Genomic DNA, 21,165 nt, shown 5'->3' on the forward strand with positions numbered 1-21,165 from the left:
TCTGAAGTACTGTTGAGATTTTGCAAAGAGCTGAGGTCACAAGCACGGATTGTGAGGTCACAATTCCAGATATGGGTAGATACTAGAACACGGAATGCACTGTACTAGATGCAATGCCAACCAAACAACCTGATCTGTGTCATCATCGTGCGTCTTTCCAGTAAGCCAACCAGCTAAACCTAGAAGGAGATCAAGTGGAAATGACCTCAGAGGACAGTTGAGAACTACTTATATGAATGATAGAGCTACAGACAAAACTAAGTCGGGCAAATCTAAACAGAGTCAAAATCAATTTATTCAACAAGACCATTACAGAAAAATGTGGTCATTCATGAGTGTCTAGATTTGTTCTTATGTCACGTGATAGACATATTGACGCTGAACATATACTTAGTGTGGATTATAAAAGTTTTTTAAAACATGATCGTTTTGGCAATATGAACATTCGACCCTATAAAAAAAATCAGACCCAATTCATATTCTAGACACACTTACACACCAAAAAAAGGGGGGGGGGGAATCATTTACAAAACTGAACCTCTAAGTCACTCCCTTTGGTGAGTTGATAAATCAGTCCATTTATTCATGAGGTTGTAAATCCTAAAAGCTGTTCAATAGGTTTGTACCGCCATTCGTCTGCTTCCAGCTCTTCCACCAAACTTGCCAACTTTTCCATTCGTGATACCTGTTGGTCTGAAGCACAATTGACAGCAGTATTAGAATCCTGATAGCCATTGAGTCTCAATACCTATTGTATCAACGTTTTCACGTTTTGATGGTCTCATATTTGTATGCTTTTTGTGTTCATTTAAGAATGCATTGACTTTCTTACAGGGGAGCTACACCGGGCGTGTAACTTTCTGTTCGCGAAGCATATGCTGCAGCAGTTAATAATCACTATAATCAACGGAAGTAGCTCCACCAGACCACCAGGCGTGACAGTGGCGCATACATTCTAAAAAAAATAGACCAGTCTTCTAAAATGGATTTTATACATCCCGAACAGAACACTTCAGTTACGCGCTTGGCGTAGCTCCCCTGTTAGTGTCTGATGTTATTATGTGGTTGATGTACTGTATGTGTGGATAGGCTGCTGCTATACAACAAATTTGTCCTCAAAGACATTAGAGGATAGGACCCATCAGAGGAAGATCCTTGAAATATTTTTTTACCGTAAGTGTTGTATTTGTATTGCATTTACTGAATGAATGTGCATTTCCCAGTCATGGACAATGCCTGTAATGTGCATTTTTACTACAGTGAAGCAAATAAACAGAAATGAAAATGCAACTCTTGTATAAAGTCCAACTCACCTTGCTTCACCTGTTTCAGTGTTGTAGCAACTTGATAGCTGAATACAGATTCACATAAAAATCTATCGGAGCCGTCTGCAACACAATGATACATGAATCAAATCATTAACAAGATCACAATGTTAACATCATCCAAAACTGGCCACTGAGGAGTCAGGGTTAAAGAAGGGGAAACGGGGAAATATGGATATACATGGAAACATGAAACTAAAGCTACTGCAAAACTACCACAGTGAGTTTTCACTTAGTTTGCAATGGGGTCTTGTATGTGCATGGGATGAATTTGCCAGAGTACAATTATTGCATATGGGGGGATAATGACAGTCACAGAACAAAGCCAGGGCAAGCAGCCAGAATCAACCACTATCACGCACAGTAGGCACAGGCAGGCAGGAGGCTTACACACACTGTGAATTCAGTAAACTGGTGAAAACACACGTCCTCCAGCAGAGATATGACCTACTAACAAAGGTGATTGGACCCAGGCCTAATGCAGCCGCACGACAAATGGCTGGCACAGCTATCACGGCAAATGACCAGAACAAGTTGCTTTCAAACGCCAAAGATTTACATAAGACCTGTGTGAATGGTGGTGCCAATTTTAGTTCATGCGCACGGAGGCGTCCTAATTCAGTGGCCTCAGTTGTTTATTTGCTGTGTACGTCACGACAAACACACAGGAAAAAAGTGTCCTACTAGGACAACGCTACCTTCCATCATCTCGCCAGCTCCTTTAGGGTAGGTGTACAGGACTTTTCGGGGAGGAATGAGCTCCGAGGCACTGAACCCAGATCCGGTGACAGAGCTTCCACTAACCCCTCCGGCTGAGGAGGAGGAAGAGGACGCAGCCATCCTAGCCCAGAAACCGAGTCTAACTAGAAAACAGAAATCAGAGCATTCTGTAGTTTGGGTGGATGTTAGTGCACACATGCTGCTATCTGTTGAAAGTAATTTTGAGAGTTAGGCCTAAAGCATAGCTGCTACCAAACTGTATGCCACAGATAACACTGACTGGCATAAATTAGCATTAGCTAGTCGGCCAGTAGGATTCTCGAAATGATCAATGTTAACGTAAGACCATTCAGAATAAGATGGACTTCTAACTCAATAAAACACGAATGTATGTGCATTAAAAACATTACCAGCAGACGTCAAAGGGTTTGCTAACCACAAGCTGACAAAAGAGTTAGCTTATTCTGCTAACGCTATTAATGCGCCCCCTTTTTAAGTTCATATTGCGAAACCATGTCTTTCATGAATGTCGATAAGACGATCGATATTCATGAAAGACTGATACAGCAGAAGCATTACAAATACGAGTATTATATCAAACAATTCAAACTTCGGCAGATTTGTTTTACCTGAGGTTGAGCGTGTTGTTGGCTTGTTTATTTCATTTCAAAAATAACATAGACCTGGGGACTTCACTGTCGCCACCTAAAGTTGCGGAGGAGTACTGCACAAGAATTCAGTGTTTAGCCAGCGAGCTACAATAATAGCTGTCTTGGGATCATTTGTAACGTTTCAGTTTTCTACAATGAATCATTTTCTATAAGTTCCTACGACATTGCTCTAAGGCCATTTATTCCTTATGCCAGTGTGTATACGGTAAGCCGTTTGCCATTGTGAGTGCTTTAGTGTCTATTGGCTGACATGCTAGCTAGCCTTTGGTAACTGGTTTTCTGAAGAAACTTTGTCACGAGTTTTTTTTATTTTACTAAAGTTGGGCAACGTAATGGCACAGTCTGTAGGCCTACTCTGATTTAGAATGAAATAAATATCTTAACCTTGTGACTTTTAGACGTCAGTAATTTTAGGAACAGACCAAGCAAGATGAACTAGTTAGCAATTAAAAAGTTAGCCAATGACAGCATGTTTGACATTTTAGCCAGACGTCAATTAAAACCTTGTCATCTCTCACTCTAGGATTTCATGTAACGTTAAATATGGAGGTTTTACGTCCAGTCCTTGTAAATATTAAAGGAAGGATATACAGAAAAAATGCTGTGAAGGAAGAATCCTATGATGACGAAGAGGATGATTATTCTTATTATGGAACAGGTAAGACGAGGTGTTGTGGAAAGCGCATGCATATTTCACTGTACCCTATTCATTTCATTCCCCTAAGTGTGTATTCAGTGCAGTATCACCTCCTTGTTCACAGCAAGTGATCAATGTGCTGAGGACGAGCCTTGTGACCTCCATGCAATAGAACAAACAGAGAAGGGCTTCCGCTGTGCCATCGACATCCCAAGTGTGCTTCACAAGTTTGTACAGCTCATTTGTCATGAACTCTGTTGGCCTTTCTAATCACAGTAATGACATGGTTACTTTATTGTGCTCTCTTGTTCACCAGATACATCTGAATGACTTTGCATATCAAGGAAATGGGTTGTGGAAAGGTTCCATTTCTTTGTGATGTCTTGCAGATACATCATTGGGAAGAAAGGAGAGACAAGGAAACGATTGGAGTCAGAGACAAAGACATCAATTAACATCCCCAAGCAAGGGGTGGAGGGACCAGTAGGTGAGGCTCTGTTGCTTACTCATTCATCAGACTCCTACAGTTAATGACCAGACTCCAGTGTCTCCTAACAACATTAGGCTATACCTGATAGCATCTGTTCCCAAAAGAACAATTGGCCAATATGACACAGTATCAGGTTTGGCTCCCACTCGCTTCCTTTACAAAATGAATTCAATTGCATGGTAAAGAATTGGTTTTACTTTACAGCTTTACTTTATTTTTTTTACTTCTTTACAAAATAAAATGAAAATCTATGGAACGATAACAGACAAATCTCATCCCTAAATCCATAGCTTGTATAAATTCCTGAGGTAAACCAGGGATACAAAAAAGATTAAGACACCTTTTCCCAATTGCATTTCATTCTGTGTTGTTGTAAATACAATTGGTAGTAAATTGTGAGACTTTGCAATGAACTAATTGGATGATGATGGTGCAAGTGGTGCAGTTTTGACTTGAGGAGTGTTTGTGGTTTTTCCAGAGAACAGTTCAGGAACACACTGCCCTTGAGTAAATTCACTCTCTGTCAAGGCCAATTGGAACTAAAAATATCCCATGCTGGGGTGCTAATTTTATTTGTTTTCTTAAGACCCACATTGCCTGCATTGCGACATCTGCCTGCTGTTTATTCAGAGGGAGCTTAACCAAATACTGAAATATCTTCAGCACTTCAGCTATTTAAAGCCGCCAGCTGCACCCCCCGTTTTGAAATGATGAGAAAAAATTGGGAAAGTTATTCTCCATTCAGTATGGTCATCCTGTAATGGTGTATGGGTATCTTCAGTGTTTAGTTTAGCCTCATTTGCAAGTAGAATGGTTTAAGCCAAGGCGTTCAGGAAGGAAGGCCTTTGTTTAGAGATGTGTTGCACACTGTTTCTCAGCCACGAATGTGAACACCAGTTGTTGAATACTGTCCTTTTATTTAGATCAGAACCTCAATTAGTCTTGTTGGCATTGGAATATTTACGGTTTACTCTTTTATAGAGCTATTAAGCAAGCACCTGGCCCACACTGAATGCCCCATCGTCCATACATGGTTTGCCTCTGGCAGAACTAGTACTCTGAGATCACTGTTCTGAAGCAGTGCTGGATATTTGACCTGATGAACTGTTAACCTTGGGCCCATTCGTAGGGCCATACAGCATTATCTTTAGGCCGTTCTCACAGCTTTAGCACACATGGCAAGTCCCTTGCTCTGAGGCACGTGCGGTGAAGTTCACGTTTCATGTTGTGTCTCGTCTCCTCACGTGTTTGTGTTGTTTCGCGCAGTGATCACAGGGGCACAGAAGGCGTCTGTGGCATCGGCGGTGACGCGCCTCGAGCTTCTCATCGAGAGCTTTCGGAGGAAGCAGCCTTTCACCCACTTCCTCTCGTTCGCTTTGAACCACCCGAGCATTCAGGAGGGCTTCCTGAGATTTAAAGAGGAGGTCTTGGAGCAGTGCTCACAGGTATGGGAATGGGGGTTTATTTTAGGGCATTTTCGTCATGAAGTTGGTGGAAGTTATGATTCAATTGTCTACAGTCCACTTTGAAGCACTGGGAGTGGCTTCATCCATACAGTTTTGCTTTGGTTGTGGCCCAGGATGCCCAGTCCGATTTCTTCAAGATCCGAGATAATCTCGGCTTCAATGAGCAGCACAACCCTCAATGAACTTCTGGGAATAAATAAAGGTTGAATGAATACCCTTTTAATGCTTTAAACAGCCATGGTGGAAGTGGACAGTGTTGAAGCGAGGGACAGGGTGATATGAATTCTGCAGGAATGATCTTTACTGAGGGGAATTGGTGGCCAATAAATATGATACTGAAAAAAGAGCTTTGCCCCAGCTTGCCTACGTATCCTTATCTATGCAGAATAATGATTTTGAGTTTGTTCAGCTAATCTAGAGTTCCATATATCAGAGCATTGAAAGCTGGAATGCCAAGCTGAGCTTGGGGGACCAAGAGCAGGATTGAATTGAAACCACTGAATCACAAGTCACTTACACCTCTTTTGTTGGCGGAGGTTACAATTATTTCACAGAAAAGATGAACATTAACGTTGTCCACCAACATAATCGTATTGTGTGAGTGTATCAATAATTTAGGTGTCATCTTTTGTGTTGTGTTCTGCTGGCTTGGCCGGACTAGGACGCCGGCGTGGATGCCAGCATCTTTCAGAACCCTGCCAAGCTGCATCTGACCGTGGGCACGTTGGCACTGCTCAGCGAGGCAGAAGTGCAGCAGGCCTCCGAGCTGCTGAACCAGTGTCAGGAGTTCATCAGGTGGGTAGGCTCAGCCTGGCATCAACATCACACGCCTCTGACGGCGAGCGGGCATTGTCACGTTGTCAGGCCATTCGCTCCGTCGTTGATTTCATTTTGCACAACATATGCTGTGTTTTACCATTTTCGTGTTCTTGGCCCTGTGCCAAACAGGAAGTCTCCAATTCAACCTCATGCTGTTCTGTGCCATAAATGTACCATAACACAATTATGTCTCACTGAAGGCTAACTGAAGGTTTTTATTCAGCCAGCTGTCCCTGACTTTAATTTGAATCAATCTGATGGATTTGATCATTATGCCTTAAATCAATTTGTCTCTTAATTACAGGGATTTAACCGAGGGGAAGCCCCTCCCGCTGGTCGTATCTGGTATAGAGTACATGAATGATGATCCCTCTATGGTGGATGTCCTCTACGCCAAAGTCCAAGTCAAGGATGGCTCTGACACGTAAGTGTGGGTAATTTGATTAGTGTAGTAGAGTAGACCTTCCAGGACATCCCATTAAGCTTTTGATTATACGGCCACTAGTAAAACCCATTGCACACACTGGCAACAACATGAACACAACACGCATTCACAACACATTCCAAGTGGAACTGTCACTTGTCTCTGCATCCCAGCGGCAAAATCTTCAACTGACAATCGTATCAATAAAGGGATTTTCTTTGAGCGGTGCTGACCAAAAATAGTGACGTTAGTGAGTCGTAATCGACTTGACATCAGCCGACGAGTTCGGTGCGAGAGTCGTATTGAAAAACAAAGGGATCAAAGTAATCAGACGTCAGAAGAGGAGCGCGCCGTACGCATGTTGGCACCAGCTCAAGGCCTTCACCTCGAGTTTCACCACCTCTGTAGTGGCTTTACTCTCTTATCACCCTGAGCCCAGTTATTTTACACTGCGGTGGATTAAGTCTAGCAAATAGATTATAATGTACTCCAGAAGTATACGTTCTCATGCAGCGTTCATTTGCCAGCACTTGAAAGTACATGACCAAATGTGTTTTTGGTACCCAGCAATGTTTGCCCAATACTTTACTCGGCGAGTGTGTGTTTAGCGTGTAACCCCTTAGTTGCACTGTAATTGCACCTGTAATAGCTCTTCAGCCTGTATAGAGTGTTATTTCCACACACATAAGTGTTGTGCTCTGCAGCTATGAGACACACACACACACACACACACACACACACACACACACACACACACACACTAAGTGTTGTGCTCTCTCATGCATGGAGCCGTGCTATGCTGTTGTGTTGTGCAGGCTTCAGGTGATCGCTGACCGGCTGGTGGAGCACTTTGCGTCCTCTGGCCTGATGGTGAAGGAGTGGGACCGCGTGAAGCTGCACGGGACCGTCATGAACACGCTGTTCAGAAAAGACCCCTCAGGTGAGTCCTCTCGTCACAGAGACCAGGAGGTCATTTCACCTGTGCTCTGTCCAGTCAGTGCCCCGCTGTTGTTGTTTTGAGTATGGTGACAGAATGCCGAGAAATCATTACAGGCCATGAAAAACAAAAGTAGACAAAGTTCATAAAGTTCAATAAGCATTTATGAGTATTGAAATTCCTTGTGCTCAAGTGTCCATTCGACTAGCAGCTACAGAAATAAATGAAAAATAAAAATAAATAAATAGATATTTTAAAAAAAGAGGGATTGGGGAGCACCAAGGGACACCCCAGACAAACGTTTCGGGCCTAGCCTAGCCTATCACCCATGTCTCAATTTTAAGTGAACTTTTTCTTAGAGTTATGCACCGGCATAACATAAGCGATTAGACCAAATGCGCAGGTGCCATCTCTACCTACTTGTTTTGAATATGGCCAGGAGGAAACTGCTGTGTGGTTCTGAAGCAGTATTGTACATTAAAGGTATACTATGCAACGTTTTTCAGTTAATCAATTCGTTCCATACTGTTATATATGATTAAATGGGTCATTACCGGTCGAACGGTGTCTTTTTTGGCCGCTCTAGTGGTCTGTAGCGGTAAAACCACACTTGCAACTTCAGGAGACACCGGGCACGCACCCTTGCTCTACTCCAGGAAGTGTCATGTAAAGTCTCATGAAAAGGCACGGCAGACTGACCGATTGAAGAGTTTTGTCAAATATACACGCTAAAGCTGTAGGGGAAGCTCTGCAGAGAAATATGCAAGCATAAAACGAGCGAAAATGAAAAGTGAAAGCGAAACCGGCGATGAAATCGCCAATCCTGCATAGTATACCTTTAAGCATGTTATATTTCGAGGTAGATGTTGTGTAAGTGTGCTGCTTTGAGACCTCCTTTGCAGCATTCAGGAGCATTAGGTGCAGCCATGGCCTTTTAGCTTGTACAGATTTATTGTTGCGCTGCCCTTGTTGCTTGTCCTTGGCCAAGCAGGCAGGGCTATCTTACTTTAACTGCCTTGGCTTTTTCACTCGAAAGACCCAACAAAGTTAGTCCCTGTAGAGCATGTCTATTAAGCCGCAATTACTGCCCAGATGTCCAGCGTCGAGCACAATGGCCAGAACTTGCAGTAAAACCAGGCCCTCAGCAGAGCAGATGCCTCCCTGTGGTGTTGTGCCTGAGTTGTCATGCATCAGAGCACTTAAAAAAAACAAAATGGCTGCCCCCCCCTCTTTTTTATGTTATGTTATGTTATGTTGTTTTCTTGTCCTGGCCAACACAAGCATCTTGCTTCTGAACTCTGAAGTCACAGTCACAGCCCCCGTGTTGTCCCCGGTGTCCGTCAGCGTTGTCTGTCATTCGTCGAGCTCATCGAGCAGCAGGAGCAGCAGGCAGCAGGCATGTCTCCCAGCGTTTAATGACCACAGAGCCCCCCTCCGAGCGGTCACGCTGCGCGGCGAGCGTTCTAACAGTCGCCCGATTCAGAGTCCGGAGGCCTTGTTGTTGACGACGACGTCACGACGAGCCCCGGCCCCGGCCAGAGCTCTGACGCAAGAAGGGGCTTGTGTTCAAGAACACTCCGAACAACAAGTTGACTGGGATTGGGTGGAGGCAGAGAAAAAGGAGGGGGGTTAGGGGGCAGGCAGGGTCGGCTCGCGTGTGTGTGTGTGTGTGTGTGTGTTTGCGTGTGTGTGTGTGTGTGTGTGTGGGTGTGTGTGTGTGAGAGGGAGGGAGGGGAGTGTGTGTGAGGGAGGGGGGTGTGTGTTGGCTGAGTGAGCAGGGGTGCCAGTGTTGGACATCAGCAGCGGTTGTAACCTCTCTCCATTGGACTCCCAGCTTTGTTGTGCGCTGCACGAGGCCTGATGATGATGAGGAGCTTGTCTGTGTGTTTTCCAATCGAGGGGTGGCTCAACAATGGGGTCCTTTGAGCTTGGACGTGGAGCCCGTCCAAGTGCCCGTCTAGAACAGAGAGGGGGCTCCGGCCGGCCTCCGAGCAACAAAGAGTGGCCACACTCTGCCGTCAGATGCAGTTGACCGGGCCAGCGTGGCCTTGGTGCTGTAACTGTGTTGTTGTTTTTCTCTCTCACACCTGTGTTGGCATGAGTGAGGGGAGAACTACACAAGCTGTGTTTAATATACAGCAGCCTGTTATGGCCTGTTATGTATGTGATTGACCCCCGTACTCACATCCCTGAACCAAATTCCTTTAGATTAGTCCAGGGTAGAGTTGTAAACATGCCTGGTGTTATGATTTGATTCATTTCTTCAGTGGCATTGCAAAATAGTGGAGGTTTCATGTGATTAGATGGTGTGTGTGTGTGTGTGTGTGTGTGTGTGTGTGTGTGTGTGTGTGTGTGTGTGTGTGTGTGGTTGTCTGTGTCTGTGTCTGTGTCTGCGTCTGTATGTGTGTGTGTGTTTGTGTGTGTGTCTGTGTCTGTGTCTGTGTGTCTGTACTCGTAAGTTCTGCTAAAGCTGTTTGTTTTCTGTTTTTCAGCTGAAGACAAGGGCAGTCACGGAAAACAAAATACCAAAGACCGCGAGGCATTTGACGCAAGAAACGTATTACAGGTCAGAACAAATGAAGTTAGGCAAGAGATCAGGGCAGCAACATTTCTGACTATTCAGAAACTCCAAAAAAACACATTTTCAGTTTAAGTCTGAAAAGACGGTTCTTTGTTTAGTGTTTGGTCAAGTTTTTCATTCAGGTCAGAAGTGAAGTAGGCAGACATTCTGGAGCTACAACTTGGGGAGTTGGCTGGGGGAGTTAACTTTGCAGGTCGTGTAGCATGCTTTCAATGGAACATGAACTTTGGTGCAAAGCCGTCTGCTATGTGAACAGCCATCTACAGCTCTGCTTTTGCGTTGTTAATGCTGGCACCTAGTGGTATTTGCGAAGTACTACAAGTTGTTTTTTTAAAAGAGAGCTTTATTGTGTAACCGCATCAACTGGTTTCTTCTCACCTTAGTATCCTTTATGGGTGAAAAGTTCTGTCTGCCAGTTTTGTTGACAAATTGTAAAAATACCTCCTCACTCATTATTCTGTCACTCAAAAGGGCATCATAAAAAATGTTTTCCATTATATTTCATGCTGTGCATTTAACTTAATATATTAAGATATTTTTTTCAACAGTAATAAAATGCACAACACCTCGAGTTTTGGTGTCAGCATGCTGACTTTTATACATTTTGTTGCTCAGGAGATGTATAGACGTCATATACATTTATTATGGCTGAATTCACAGTCACAAGTGATGCGATTTCTGTCTTCCTATAGTTTATTCTCCTCTGTCTGTTCTTGTTATTGCAGACCTTTGGTGCGTATCGTTTCGGTGCGTTTGAGCTGAACTGCGTGCAGATATCCCAGAGGTTCTCCTCGGACTGCACTGGTTTCTACTCCTCCGCTGGGGAGGTCATGTTCTCCTGATGCAGCCCCACAAAGCCTGGATCCCCACAATGGTAGGACACCTCCCCTGATCAGTTACGGTCACTTCCTCTGTATTAGCCGCATTGTATTTCTATCTCTATTCTATTCTATTCTATTCTATTCTTTTCTATTCTATATTTGTATCTTGAATTTCCCCTTGGGGATCAATAAAGTATCTATCTATCTATCTATCTGTCTATCTTGTGTATAAGCCGCAAGACAGTGTTTTATGCAAGTTATAAGAACCAAAAGCATATTAATACCATAATAACTGCCCCCCTGTGCTTTAACCTCATAGCTGAAGAAATTTTTCAAAATTAATGTATAAGCCGTGGCTAATAGGTGGGGAATTACGGTAGATCTATGTGGCAACAACATTATGGTACTTGAACTGTTACATGTACTCATTTAGCTGATGCCTTCATTTTTGTCAGTAGTCTATGACCAAAATCTTTTTTTTTTCTCTTTGATGTGACACAGATCTGAATCAGAATTTGTTTTCAGGGCTGTGTGAACGTATCAAATCTGGTTCTTGATCGAATATCTGATTTGCGGCCGTACCACATGAACGAGAACGGCCAGACTCATGGCCCCTTTTTTGCTTATTTGCGTGCTCCTTTCCCGTAGGCTCGTGGCCTAGCGCTATCTCCTGTTGCGACAGCAAACTCTTGTCTGGAAATGACAGCAGATATTTGCCTTAGGCGTGATCTTGTAGACCACAGCTGACACGAGATGTTTCCTTCCCTCCGGCGCGAAATGTGATAGGCAGATTGACTACTTTTTTTTTAATAGATATTTTCTTGCTGGTTTCAATGCAATGTTCCAGAGACTTCTGTAATCATGTCCTTGTATCAGACAAACTCAGTCTAAACATTTTCTTGAAAAGTGTAGTATCACTCCGAGTGAGTTCATTTGTGCACTTGAAGCAAATCCAATAAGCAGACAGAAACTTAAAGTTTGACCATTGGAAGTTTAATTTCAAACATCCACTGATCTATGTAGCCTGTGTGTACTGTATTTCATTCCATTTTGTTGCTACATGGCTCTACCAGTTGGAACATATAGTTATTTCTTCAGCAGCATGGTTTGTTTTTAGTTGCCTGAACTATCTTTGCCGGTCAGGTACAGACCTGTAACTGATGGTACTTGTTTGAAATGTTTTATAGTGTTTTGTCAGTTTTGATTTACCTTCTAATTCTTTTACCTAATACCTTCTAATCACAAACCTTAAAGCTTATCGTTGAGGAAAATTGGTATTTGCATTTCTGACAATACAAAACAAAGCACCTCCTCAAAGCACCTATGCCACAAGTAATGACATCCTCATAGATATTATAGGAAACAAACCTACCATGGGTATGACTAATTCAATCCCAAACAAAATGGAATTTGACATTTTTCATTTTCTCTTCATAAACAGCATCAAAATGATCTGATTGGGCTTCAGTCAGTGTGTTCTTCCAATCTCCAGTAGTGCCTGAAAAAATCATATTTGTAAAGTTGTTTCTTACTCAATGTTGCCTTTTGCACCTTGAAGATCAGGGGCCTCATGTACAAAACCTGTGGAAAAATGTTGCGTACGTACGCCATCATTTACGCTCACGGTGGGATGTATCAAGAGTATATGAACGTGACAGGGTGCGTTCCTTCTGGGTTTCTACACGCTGACTTTGTCTTGCAGACTGACCAATACATCTGCTGTGGTCTCTGACCACAGCTAATAGCCACTACTACCACACTCTCTATTTCCCCCTCTGCTGGAGAAAGTGTGCATGCTATTTCTTATTAACTGCGGAAAAAAGTAATGATAAAGCAGATGGGTTTGTTTACAAGCTAGTGAAATGGTTAGCATAAGTTCTGCAGAACAATGTGGATGTTCCAAGGTAAGAAACATGATTTAAAACGAGTTTCCCGTTTCTCACTTCTCTTACCGGGACGATAAGTTCCAATGTTGCAAGGTTGGTTTTTGGGCTGGGGACGCTAGAGGGACCGGGGAAAGTCACCATTTTCACCGGAACAGATCATTTAATCGTCTAAATGATTTCTAAACGGGTTTATTAAGTTGAAATAGTTAATATCACATTATTTGGGATGTACAAAGAAAAGCTGAGTGGAAGGCTGCATGTGCACAGTTTCGTATCAGAATGTTTTTGTGCATACGCTACTTCCCAGGTTTGCATGTAGGCCTACACAATGTTTTAGTGTGAATTCCACGAAGGTCTTTGTACATGAGGTCCCCATATCACTGGCAAATCACTGTCCTTACCTTTCCTCAAAAATGCTGACTTTTTCTGGTCAAAGATTTCACTCGACACCAAGGAATAGTTTGACATCTTGTTTGTTTTCATGTTTTTGAACACACAGTGATCAGCTATGTCTGCGATGACTTCTTGGCTTAGAGATTTCCCAAGAAAACTGGACATTTTCCGAACAGACTCCTTAAGATCCTGTTTAAATCAAGATGAAAGTGATGATGCACACTAAAATAATTACTCATGTAAAATTATGTTAATACTCTTGTAAAACAAGATTCTTCTATTTCATCCAAATTCAAGGTAATGAAATTGCCATAAATATCAACCAACTTACCATTATCATCTCTTCATAGAATATGTATAAAATATGTTCTTGGTCTTTGACATGTGTCCATCCCTTTACATGGTCAAACCAGGAGCCAAACATTACTGCAAGTAGAAATGGTTCAGGATCTTTACTTAAGCTGCAGTAACATTTCTGATGAAAAGTGTTATAACTTCAAGCTACAGCTATTAGCTTAGCTTTCAGTAAAAAAAAAAAAAAAAAAAAAGCATGCCTTGAGGTAATAGTGATTGATATAAACATTCCATACCTTTTCCGGTAAGGAACTTTTCCATGAACTCGTCCACCGTTCCAGGATTCACCAGGAATGAAGCCATTTTATGATAATGGAAAGATGAAGTGAAGACATCCTTTGGGTGTCGCAGGACATACAAGACCTGAAGGGGTTAAAAAAAAAACATACAACTCAGAATTTTCCCCTCCAATCCATTGACACATGTATCGTACAAATTAATCCTAATGTATAGGATTCTCTCATACTCTTTTCTATTCTTTTGTCTGAATGTGCATTTAATTAACGTTTAATCTATTCTCAGATTATTCTCAATAGCCACAACTCTCCCTTGAGGTGAAGTAATATAATTAATTCATATGAATGTTGATGTACTATACCCTTGGCTTGACTTTGAAGAACGACTCTGGCATCATGTTATAGTGGAAGTGAGTTGCAAATATCCGTGGAGAGGGTCTCTCCTCCAGATTAAGGATGCTCGCTCTGTGCTCCTCCAGCCATGGCACTCTGTCCCAGTTGGGAATAGTCTGGACAGGGGTGAGATCCCCCTTACTCTTGATCAACGGGACAATCTCCTGCATCCATGTTGTGCCTATTTGAGCATAAGCCATTTGAGCATACCAAAACGTAAAACCCCCTTTTTAAATGCTTGTGCATGTTACCAGACACTTACAATACCAGTCAAACATTTCGGGTCACTTCGGGTCACAATTTCCATTCCATAGACAGAATACCAGCTGAGATCAGTTGCATTTTTCAGGACAGCAGTTTTCAGATTATTTTATGTGTTTACATAACTACAAAATGGTTCTTGACTGTTGTACAAAGAAATGGCTGATCTTTAGCACAATATCTACATTGCCCATTATCAGCAAGCAACCATTCATCCCATGTTCAAAGGGCAAATTCGGTTTACTAATCTAATAAAATTTTTAAAAGCCTGAGAAAACATTGGAGAACCCTATTGACGCCCGGTTTAAAAAAACAATGCAACTAATCTCAGTATTCTGTCTTTAATGGAGTGGAATGGAAATTTGACTTCAATTTGACCCAAACTTTTAACCGGTACTTTAGTTACAATCCGTTTATAAAACAATGGCACAACAGTATCATAAGGTCTCAGTGGTGTAATGTTGATCTGGCTGAAATCCATGTACAATAATATTAGTAGGCTAATTATTAGAAAAATGGGACTGAATAGTAGAAATAATTAAATAGTTCAGTGCCTCCACTTTGAAAATACTACACCTGCCTTAAAGTTAGTTTATAGGTTGTACTATTTGGAATGTTAATTATATATTTAAGTTCTCACAATAGTGTTTTCTTTTCTATAAACTTAGTGGTTACTTACTTGTAGTAGAGTAAACTGCTTTTTTAGACCGCAAGAAAAACGTACTTACGCAACCTACCTGATTTTGGATAAGTAACAATTAAAATATCATCCTGCCGAAAGTTGAACTCCTCATAGTACCTCAGACACTCAGGTGGGTGAAAATCTTTGGGGACATAAACTCCCTTGTAGACTGAGTATAACTCCGCTTCAGTCATGATGCTGCACAGATGCATGTACCTGAGACTTGTTAAAACCTGAGCTATCGGCATGCCTTATGAGGACTCCCTCTAGGGAGGGACTATGTGTCTACGCGTGCGTACAAAGAGAAAGATGTTACATTCTTCAAATTATTTACGTGTGAGTAGCCTCTCAACCACTCCTAGCTTGCCCTATGTGACGTTTATCACTATACAGTTTGAGTAGAACAGTATTAATGAATTAGCTGCTTGACACACTCTTAAAGACAAACCTCAAGTCATACAAGTAATAAGATAATTAATTAAATGCAGCATTTACATATTTTCTATTATATTTGTATTTATTTCAAATGAACTATCCAAAGGCCCCCTGGCACCTGGGCCTTGTAATATTCCAGATCACACCACATTTCCTACGACAGCATTTACACAGTTGTATTAAACTCTTAATCTTACTTTAGCATCACATCAATGAAACATTTTTGTACACTTATTCACAGTGCTAAACACTCTCATGAATGAATTTTGAGGCCAGATTACAGTAAAGAATATGAACTTATGAACTTGTGAAGATACAAATGAACCGCACAGTTGTCAACAGTTAACAGTACACACAGCAGGATTCAACTTCCCATTAAAACCTACAGGGCAACTTCTTGAGCAATATTACTGGGCAAACACGTAACCAGTTCCATTTACTCTGATTGTATAATCATGATGATTAAGGCTCTCCAAGAAAATAAATGGTTGCCCAATATCAACGGGAACATGCCAAAAACCACAATAATGAGTCACAGTGCCAAGTTACTGCTCAAAACGTTGCCCCAAGTGTCACCAGTACTGAATCATCTGTACTCGTCTCTATCAGTCATGGTTGTATCTGAAGCTTTTTTCAGGCATGTCCTCCGCACTATACGTGGATCTTTGTCTAACGGATGTCCAACCCTTCAGGTGATTCAGATACACTACATTGCCAAAAGTATTTGGTCACCTGCCTTGACTCGCATTTTGAACTTAAGTGGCATCCCATTCGTAATTCATAGGGTTTAATATGATGTTGGTCCACCCTTTGCAGCTATAAGCTTCAACTCTTCTTCCGGAAGTGCATTTGAGAGGTCACACACTGATGTTGGATGAGGAGACTGGCTCTCAGTCTCCGCCCTAATTCATCCCAAAGGTGGTCTATTGAGGTCAGGACTATGTGCAGGCCAGTCAAGTTCATCCACAACAAACTCGGTCATCCGGTCATCCATTCTCATGTCTTTACGGACCTTGCTTTGTGCACTGGTGCACAGTCATGTTGGAACAGGAAGGGGCCATCCATCCCCAAACTGTTTCCACAAAGTTGGGAGTATGGAATTGTCCAAAATGTCTTGGTTAATGCTGAAGCATTCAGAGTGCACGCGTCTACACTTGCCTAGTATTTGATTGGCTCACTGGCAACAGCATCAAACGACAACAAAGTCTTACACTTAGTTATTTACTTTCACTGATAAGGGATTGCAATGAAAATCATAACCTGGAAAAATCTGCCCTTTCCCCAATAACATTAGGCTGGGTAAACCTTGCCTGATCTGCCGGCGATTTAGATTTCGCCCTCCAGCTCAGGCTGGAACCCTTCAGATCTATCTCTCCTGCTTCCTGTCCACATCTTCTGGGTCCAATCACGAGCTAGCTTATCAAAAAGGTGCACCTGGATTGTTGGTCTGATTGGTTGAAGGACTATCCAAAAGCGTACAGTCATTTCAACTATGCCCATTGATCACGCCTCTTGTGTAGTAGAAATAAAGCGCAGACTCCCCAGTATTAAAAGATTGAGCTCAGTATGGTGATAGCCAGACTACAATAATATTGAAATACTGAATAAACAGATGAAAATCCTAAGGACATATATCCAAGCAGTCCAGTCGTTGCCTGGGACTCGTTGCTAAGGGCCCGGTTACATTTCGTGACCAGGTACTTCTTGGTCAGTGCGTTTGCACTGTTGCAATTTTTTTTTTTTTTTGACTATGCACCTGACTTGACTATTCACCTGACTTGACTATGCACCTGACTTGCCTATGCACCTGACTACTTCTTTTTTTCCATTGACATGCCTCTGGGTGCACCATGTTCATTTGACAACTTGTGTACTCAAGCGTTCACATCACTGTATTGGGTGTAAGATAGGAATAAGACTGGCGTCGCCTTTGTCACCACAATGCGCTGGGTGTAAAATAAGGCCCAAAGACTGGCAAGGCGCCAGTCTCAAACAAGTCCCATTTAATTAACATATTCATGTTTGCGTCAAGACACCTTTAGGCCTCCTCTTCAGTTTACATTTTCATAATTTGTTGATGTTTCCATTTCAAAGTGCGCTCTATTCATATGCGAGAAAAAACTACAAAGAGGAAACTTCGGCCTAACCTTTTGCATCAATGCTTCTATTTCTGTAAGAAATTAACATTTTGATTTGATACTTTCATACACAAAGTATGTGCTGTGTGACAACGATAGTTCCTCAGTTCCTAACTTAATGTACTAGTATCCTCAGATAACCCATCGTGCTGACGCAACTGCTTGTGCTGGGAAATGTGATAATACAGTGCAAAGATACAAATGTGTGTGAGAAGTTGTGTCCCTTGCTGCATCCGACTCTCTCTCTAATCCATATGGGACCACTGCATAGATGAATAAAGTACTAACAAGAGATGCAAACCTTATCTCAGACTCTCAGTATTTATAGATACTGAGATACAATTTGGTGCTCGCTGCAGACAGAGTTTCAGTGGAGCTTTCATATCTCCCTCTGCATGTGCCACTGCCGGCAAAATGTTTTATTCCATCGCTTGCGTGGCATCGCTATAGCTAATATTATTAGAGGTGTAGACCGTGGTCGTGCCATTTGTTTTCGTGTGGTGAACCATGCATGTTGTACCAAAGACATTGCATTGGCCTGATGAGTGGGAGATCCCACTCATGATCAATGTCAGTATTCAGCTGTCAGTGTGCGGTCTCAACCAGGTTGGATAAAGCTGCACTTAAATGGTCATATTGTTGCTGTTGTTACCATGCAGGGGTGACAAACCGAACATTCTGTGTAAATAAAAACGCAACGCAACGCAACAATTTCAATTTCTTTTTGTTATTTATGTTTCATTTCAGTGCAACACTGTAGTTGTCCAGAGAGAACAGAATGATAGTCTAATGGTTGTTCCGAAAAGACTTACAAGATTGAGTCGAAGGCAGTTTAAAGATTAAAGTCATTCATCTACCATGAGTGTTTTCACCGCTGTAGAGCAACAGAGGGACTGTTCCTTGTTACCACTACTTTTGAGGTTATGCAACATGTTTTTATGTTGGCTTACGAAGATTATATAGACAAACTACAGAATATAGTAAGGAAAGCAGTCAGGAGTTTGAATCTAAAACAATTTTATGTATTCTGCCACACTACTTTTTGGCCAGCAGGGGTCATCACGTTAAAGGCATTGAGTAGCCCAACACACTGTGGAGGAGTGTGACAGACGGAACGGAAAATTCTTTCATTCTTTTGCGGAACATAAATGAACATGGAATCATGCATTCTGAATCCGTGGAGATGGATGTGTACGTGCAGCATGTGCTACTGCATTTGTGCGTACAGATGAACAAGCACATATGCCATATTGTAGGGAAAAAACATGGGACAAATAGTGTGTGTGTGTGTGTGTGTGTATAGTGTTTTCTTAGGACTTAAAAAATTATTTAGATTTTGTTTGTGCAATAGTCATAAGTGTCATATTGTGTGTGTGTGTGTGTGTGTGAGAGAGAGAGAGAGAGAGAGAGCAGTAGAGAGAGAGCGAGAGAGAGAAAGTCAGGAGAGTCCAAAGCTGCTTAGTATGCACAGAGGGCAGCAGCATGTGGGCACAAGTCACACTGAGCTCAGTGCTCAGCGCCGCGCCTTTACACGCACACACACACACACACACACACACAGTCAGGCACACATGCACACACACACACACACAAAATGCAAAAGGTCCTTTCTGCTGATACACATGCACACATAGTCACACAGCATTCACTTCAGTGGACAAGCGTGTGAACACACACACACACACACACGCACACACAGCACACTCCCTCTGCACACACTCTCAGCACCCACCACTCAGCATATCGGTGGTGTATTTTCCTGGACACTTGTGCACCATAGGCACGGGCACTATGCAAATGTTGCAGTCCAGTCAGTGGACCATTGATTCTTCTCATCCTCCTCCTCCTTCTCTTCATCATTCTCTTCCTCCTAATCTCCCTCCTTTTCTTCTTCCTCCTCATCTTCTCTCTCCTCCTCCTCCTCCTCTCTCCTTTTTTGGTATAGACTCCCTCACTCAGGCCATATCTCACCCATATATTCTGTGTCTCTAGGGGGAAATGCCCTCATTAGTGCCAAACCAACAAAACGACACACACACACACGCACACACACGGAGGGGGTGAGGTGTAGGCGCATCTGTCAGGACCCAGAAACGTCGATTTGTCCACGAGTGAGCTCCGAGGAGACCGAAGAAGGACTCATTTGCAAGTTGATTACATCCAGTTAGAGCCGCGGTGACGTTTTCCCCCTGCAGTCGAGCAGTGGGGGCGGAAATATTGAAACTGCATTCAGATGAAAAAGCACAATCTGCATAGGGAGAGACGTCTAGGGCTGTTTATTCATGCTCGTAAAGACTGGACCCAGCAGGGGCTGGAGTTCATTTGTGGTTCCACAGTTGTGTGTGTTTTACCAGCTACAACAACTCTTTATGAAATTGCGCTGTTTATGCTCTGGATCTGTGTCGTAATAGATTGTGCAGCACCAGGCCAGCGTTTAGCCATTATTTGGAAAGGACTGAGGATCGATAGGAAGCAAATGCCAGGTAGAGATGGGATGGGACTGGGAAATGACCGCAAGTGGGATTCGAACCCAGGACCCCCGCGGGCTCTAGTGCTCAAACATGAAATGGTGGCTTTAGCCACTTGCGTCACTGTGCCCCTTAAAGGTCGATTTTGAGGTAATTTATTGGTTTATTTATTACTCTCGGAATGAATATATCTCTCATTCTTGGGATTTACAGAATATCAATATGTTGGTATTGGCACAAAATGACGTGTTTGTTTTTTCATTATCTGTTGAAAAAAGTGGGGGCAGGGGCCAGCTCTGCCTTCAAAACCACACTGACCTTAAAACGGGTTGGAAATCACAATCAAAGCCCTGATTACTTTCAGAGGTGGAAAACTCCAGCTTTAGTGAGTAAAAGTCCAACCATGTATTGGTTCTACCTGTGTACTTAGCACAGGTGCTCTCATCAATTAGCTGCTCTACCTAGCTGAAGAGTTGTGCTAATTAGAATCAGCTGGTAATGGTTAGTACAGATATGTGGTTTTCCACCTGTGATTACTTTCAGAGGTTTTGCCTTACCTGCTCTACTACAAAGTATGAAACCCCACAGGAACTTTGAAAACCTGCCATTAGCGCTCACTTTCTGCTTCATACTGTGTGAAGCGCCGCACACTTCCGTTCTATTCTCAGAACACATTGTCGTTTTATATTTATCCCGTCCATGCCGCTGTGTAGGTGTGATGTTCTGCCTTCTCAGTGTGGACAAGCTGAGGTGACATTTCCTGCTTGTTAAGAGCTTTTCATCCCCCTCCCCCACACACACACCAACATCCCTCCCCCCCCCCCCCCCCCCCTATGCTTGCTGCTCACCCAGCATCTTTGTAAGGGAAGAGGAGAAATAAGCAAGCCTGCCATCCACCTTAATTAGTCAGCTTTTTGGCTCCCCGCAGCGAATCGCAGCACCGGTAACCCCCAGCGGACTGTGGCCTTGCTCTGAGGACTCTCTCAACAGGGCTTGATAAATGAGTTTCCAGGGGCTGGTTGGTGGTG

At 42.7% G+C, this 21,165-nt stretch overlaps 3 protein-coding genes across 6 annotated transcripts in view; 1 reads left to right on the forward strand and 2 right to left on the reverse strand.

Annotated features, from left to right (window-relative positions):
- Nucleotides 1-275: 275 nt before the first annotated feature.
- Nucleotides 276-2,779, reverse strand: anapc16 (anaphase promoting complex subunit 16). Of its 2 annotated transcripts, none has more exons than XM_062527144.1 (4): nt 2,675-2,779; nt 2,024-2,188; nt 1,314-1,388; nt 276-693 (listed from the first exon to the last, which is right to left on the reverse strand). In XM_062527144.1, exons 2-4 carry the CDS (start codon nt 2,163-2,165, stop codon nt 584-586), a joined length of 327 nt encoding a protein of 108 aa, XP_062383128.1. In that variant the 5' UTR covers nt 2,166-2,188; nt 2,675-2,779; the 3' UTR covers nt 276-583. The 2 variants fall into 2 exon arrangements, with proteins under 2 accessions (XP_062383128.1, XP_062383129.1); XM_062527145.1 differs by having other exon boundaries at nt 2,024-2,184; nt 2,675-2,742.
- Nucleotides 2,744-21,165, forward strand: part of ascc1 (activating signal cointegrator 1 complex subunit 1) — a 23,415-nt gene continuing 4,993 nt past the window's right edge. The window contains exons 1-10 of the mRNA XM_062527141.1: nt 2,744-2,921; nt 3,240-3,374; nt 3,478-3,580; nt 3,743-3,840; nt 5,110-5,288; nt 5,971-6,104; nt 6,433-6,552; nt 7,368-7,492; nt 9,982-10,055; nt 10,796-10,944. Of these exons, the coding sequence (XP_062383125.1) occupies nt 3,260-3,374; nt 3,478-3,580; nt 3,743-3,840; nt 5,110-5,288; nt 5,971-6,104; nt 6,433-6,552; nt 7,368-7,492; nt 9,982-10,055; nt 10,796-10,912 (1,065 nt within the window). The 5' untranslated portion in view covers nt 2,744-2,921; nt 3,240-3,259 and the 3' untranslated portion in view covers nt 10,913-10,944. The remainder of the gene's footprint in view (nt 2,922-3,239; nt 3,375-3,477; nt 3,581-3,742; nt 3,841-5,109; nt 5,289-5,970; nt 6,105-6,432; nt 6,553-7,367; nt 7,493-9,981; nt 10,056-10,795; nt 10,945-21,165) is intronic.
- On the reverse strand, nt 11,863-15,353 carry LOC134070091 (sulfotransferase 2B1-like). 3 transcript variants are annotated; one of them, XM_062526308.1, is made up of 6 exons: nt 15,214-15,353; nt 14,123-14,334; nt 13,761-13,887; nt 13,502-13,596; nt 13,179-13,359; nt 11,863-12,389 (listed from the first exon to the last, which is right to left on the reverse strand). In XM_062526308.1, exons 2-6 carry the CDS (start codon nt 14,321-14,323, stop codon nt 12,280-12,282), a joined length of 714 nt encoding a protein of 237 aa, XP_062382292.1. In that variant the 5' UTR covers nt 14,324-14,334; nt 15,214-15,353; the 3' UTR covers nt 11,863-12,279. The 3 variants fall into 3 exon arrangements, with proteins under 3 accessions (XP_062382292.1, XP_062382291.1, XP_062382290.1); XM_062526307.1 differs by having other exon boundaries at nt 15,152-15,335; XM_062526306.1 differs by having other exon boundaries at nt 15,143-15,335.

The sequence above is a fragment of the Sardina pilchardus genome, chromosome 22, assembly GCF_963854185.1.
Source record: "Sardina pilchardus chromosome 22, fSarPil1.1, whole genome shotgun sequence".
In the NCBI taxonomy this organism is placed as follows: Eukaryota; Metazoa; Chordata; class Actinopteri; order Clupeiformes; family Clupeidae; genus Sardina; species Sardina pilchardus.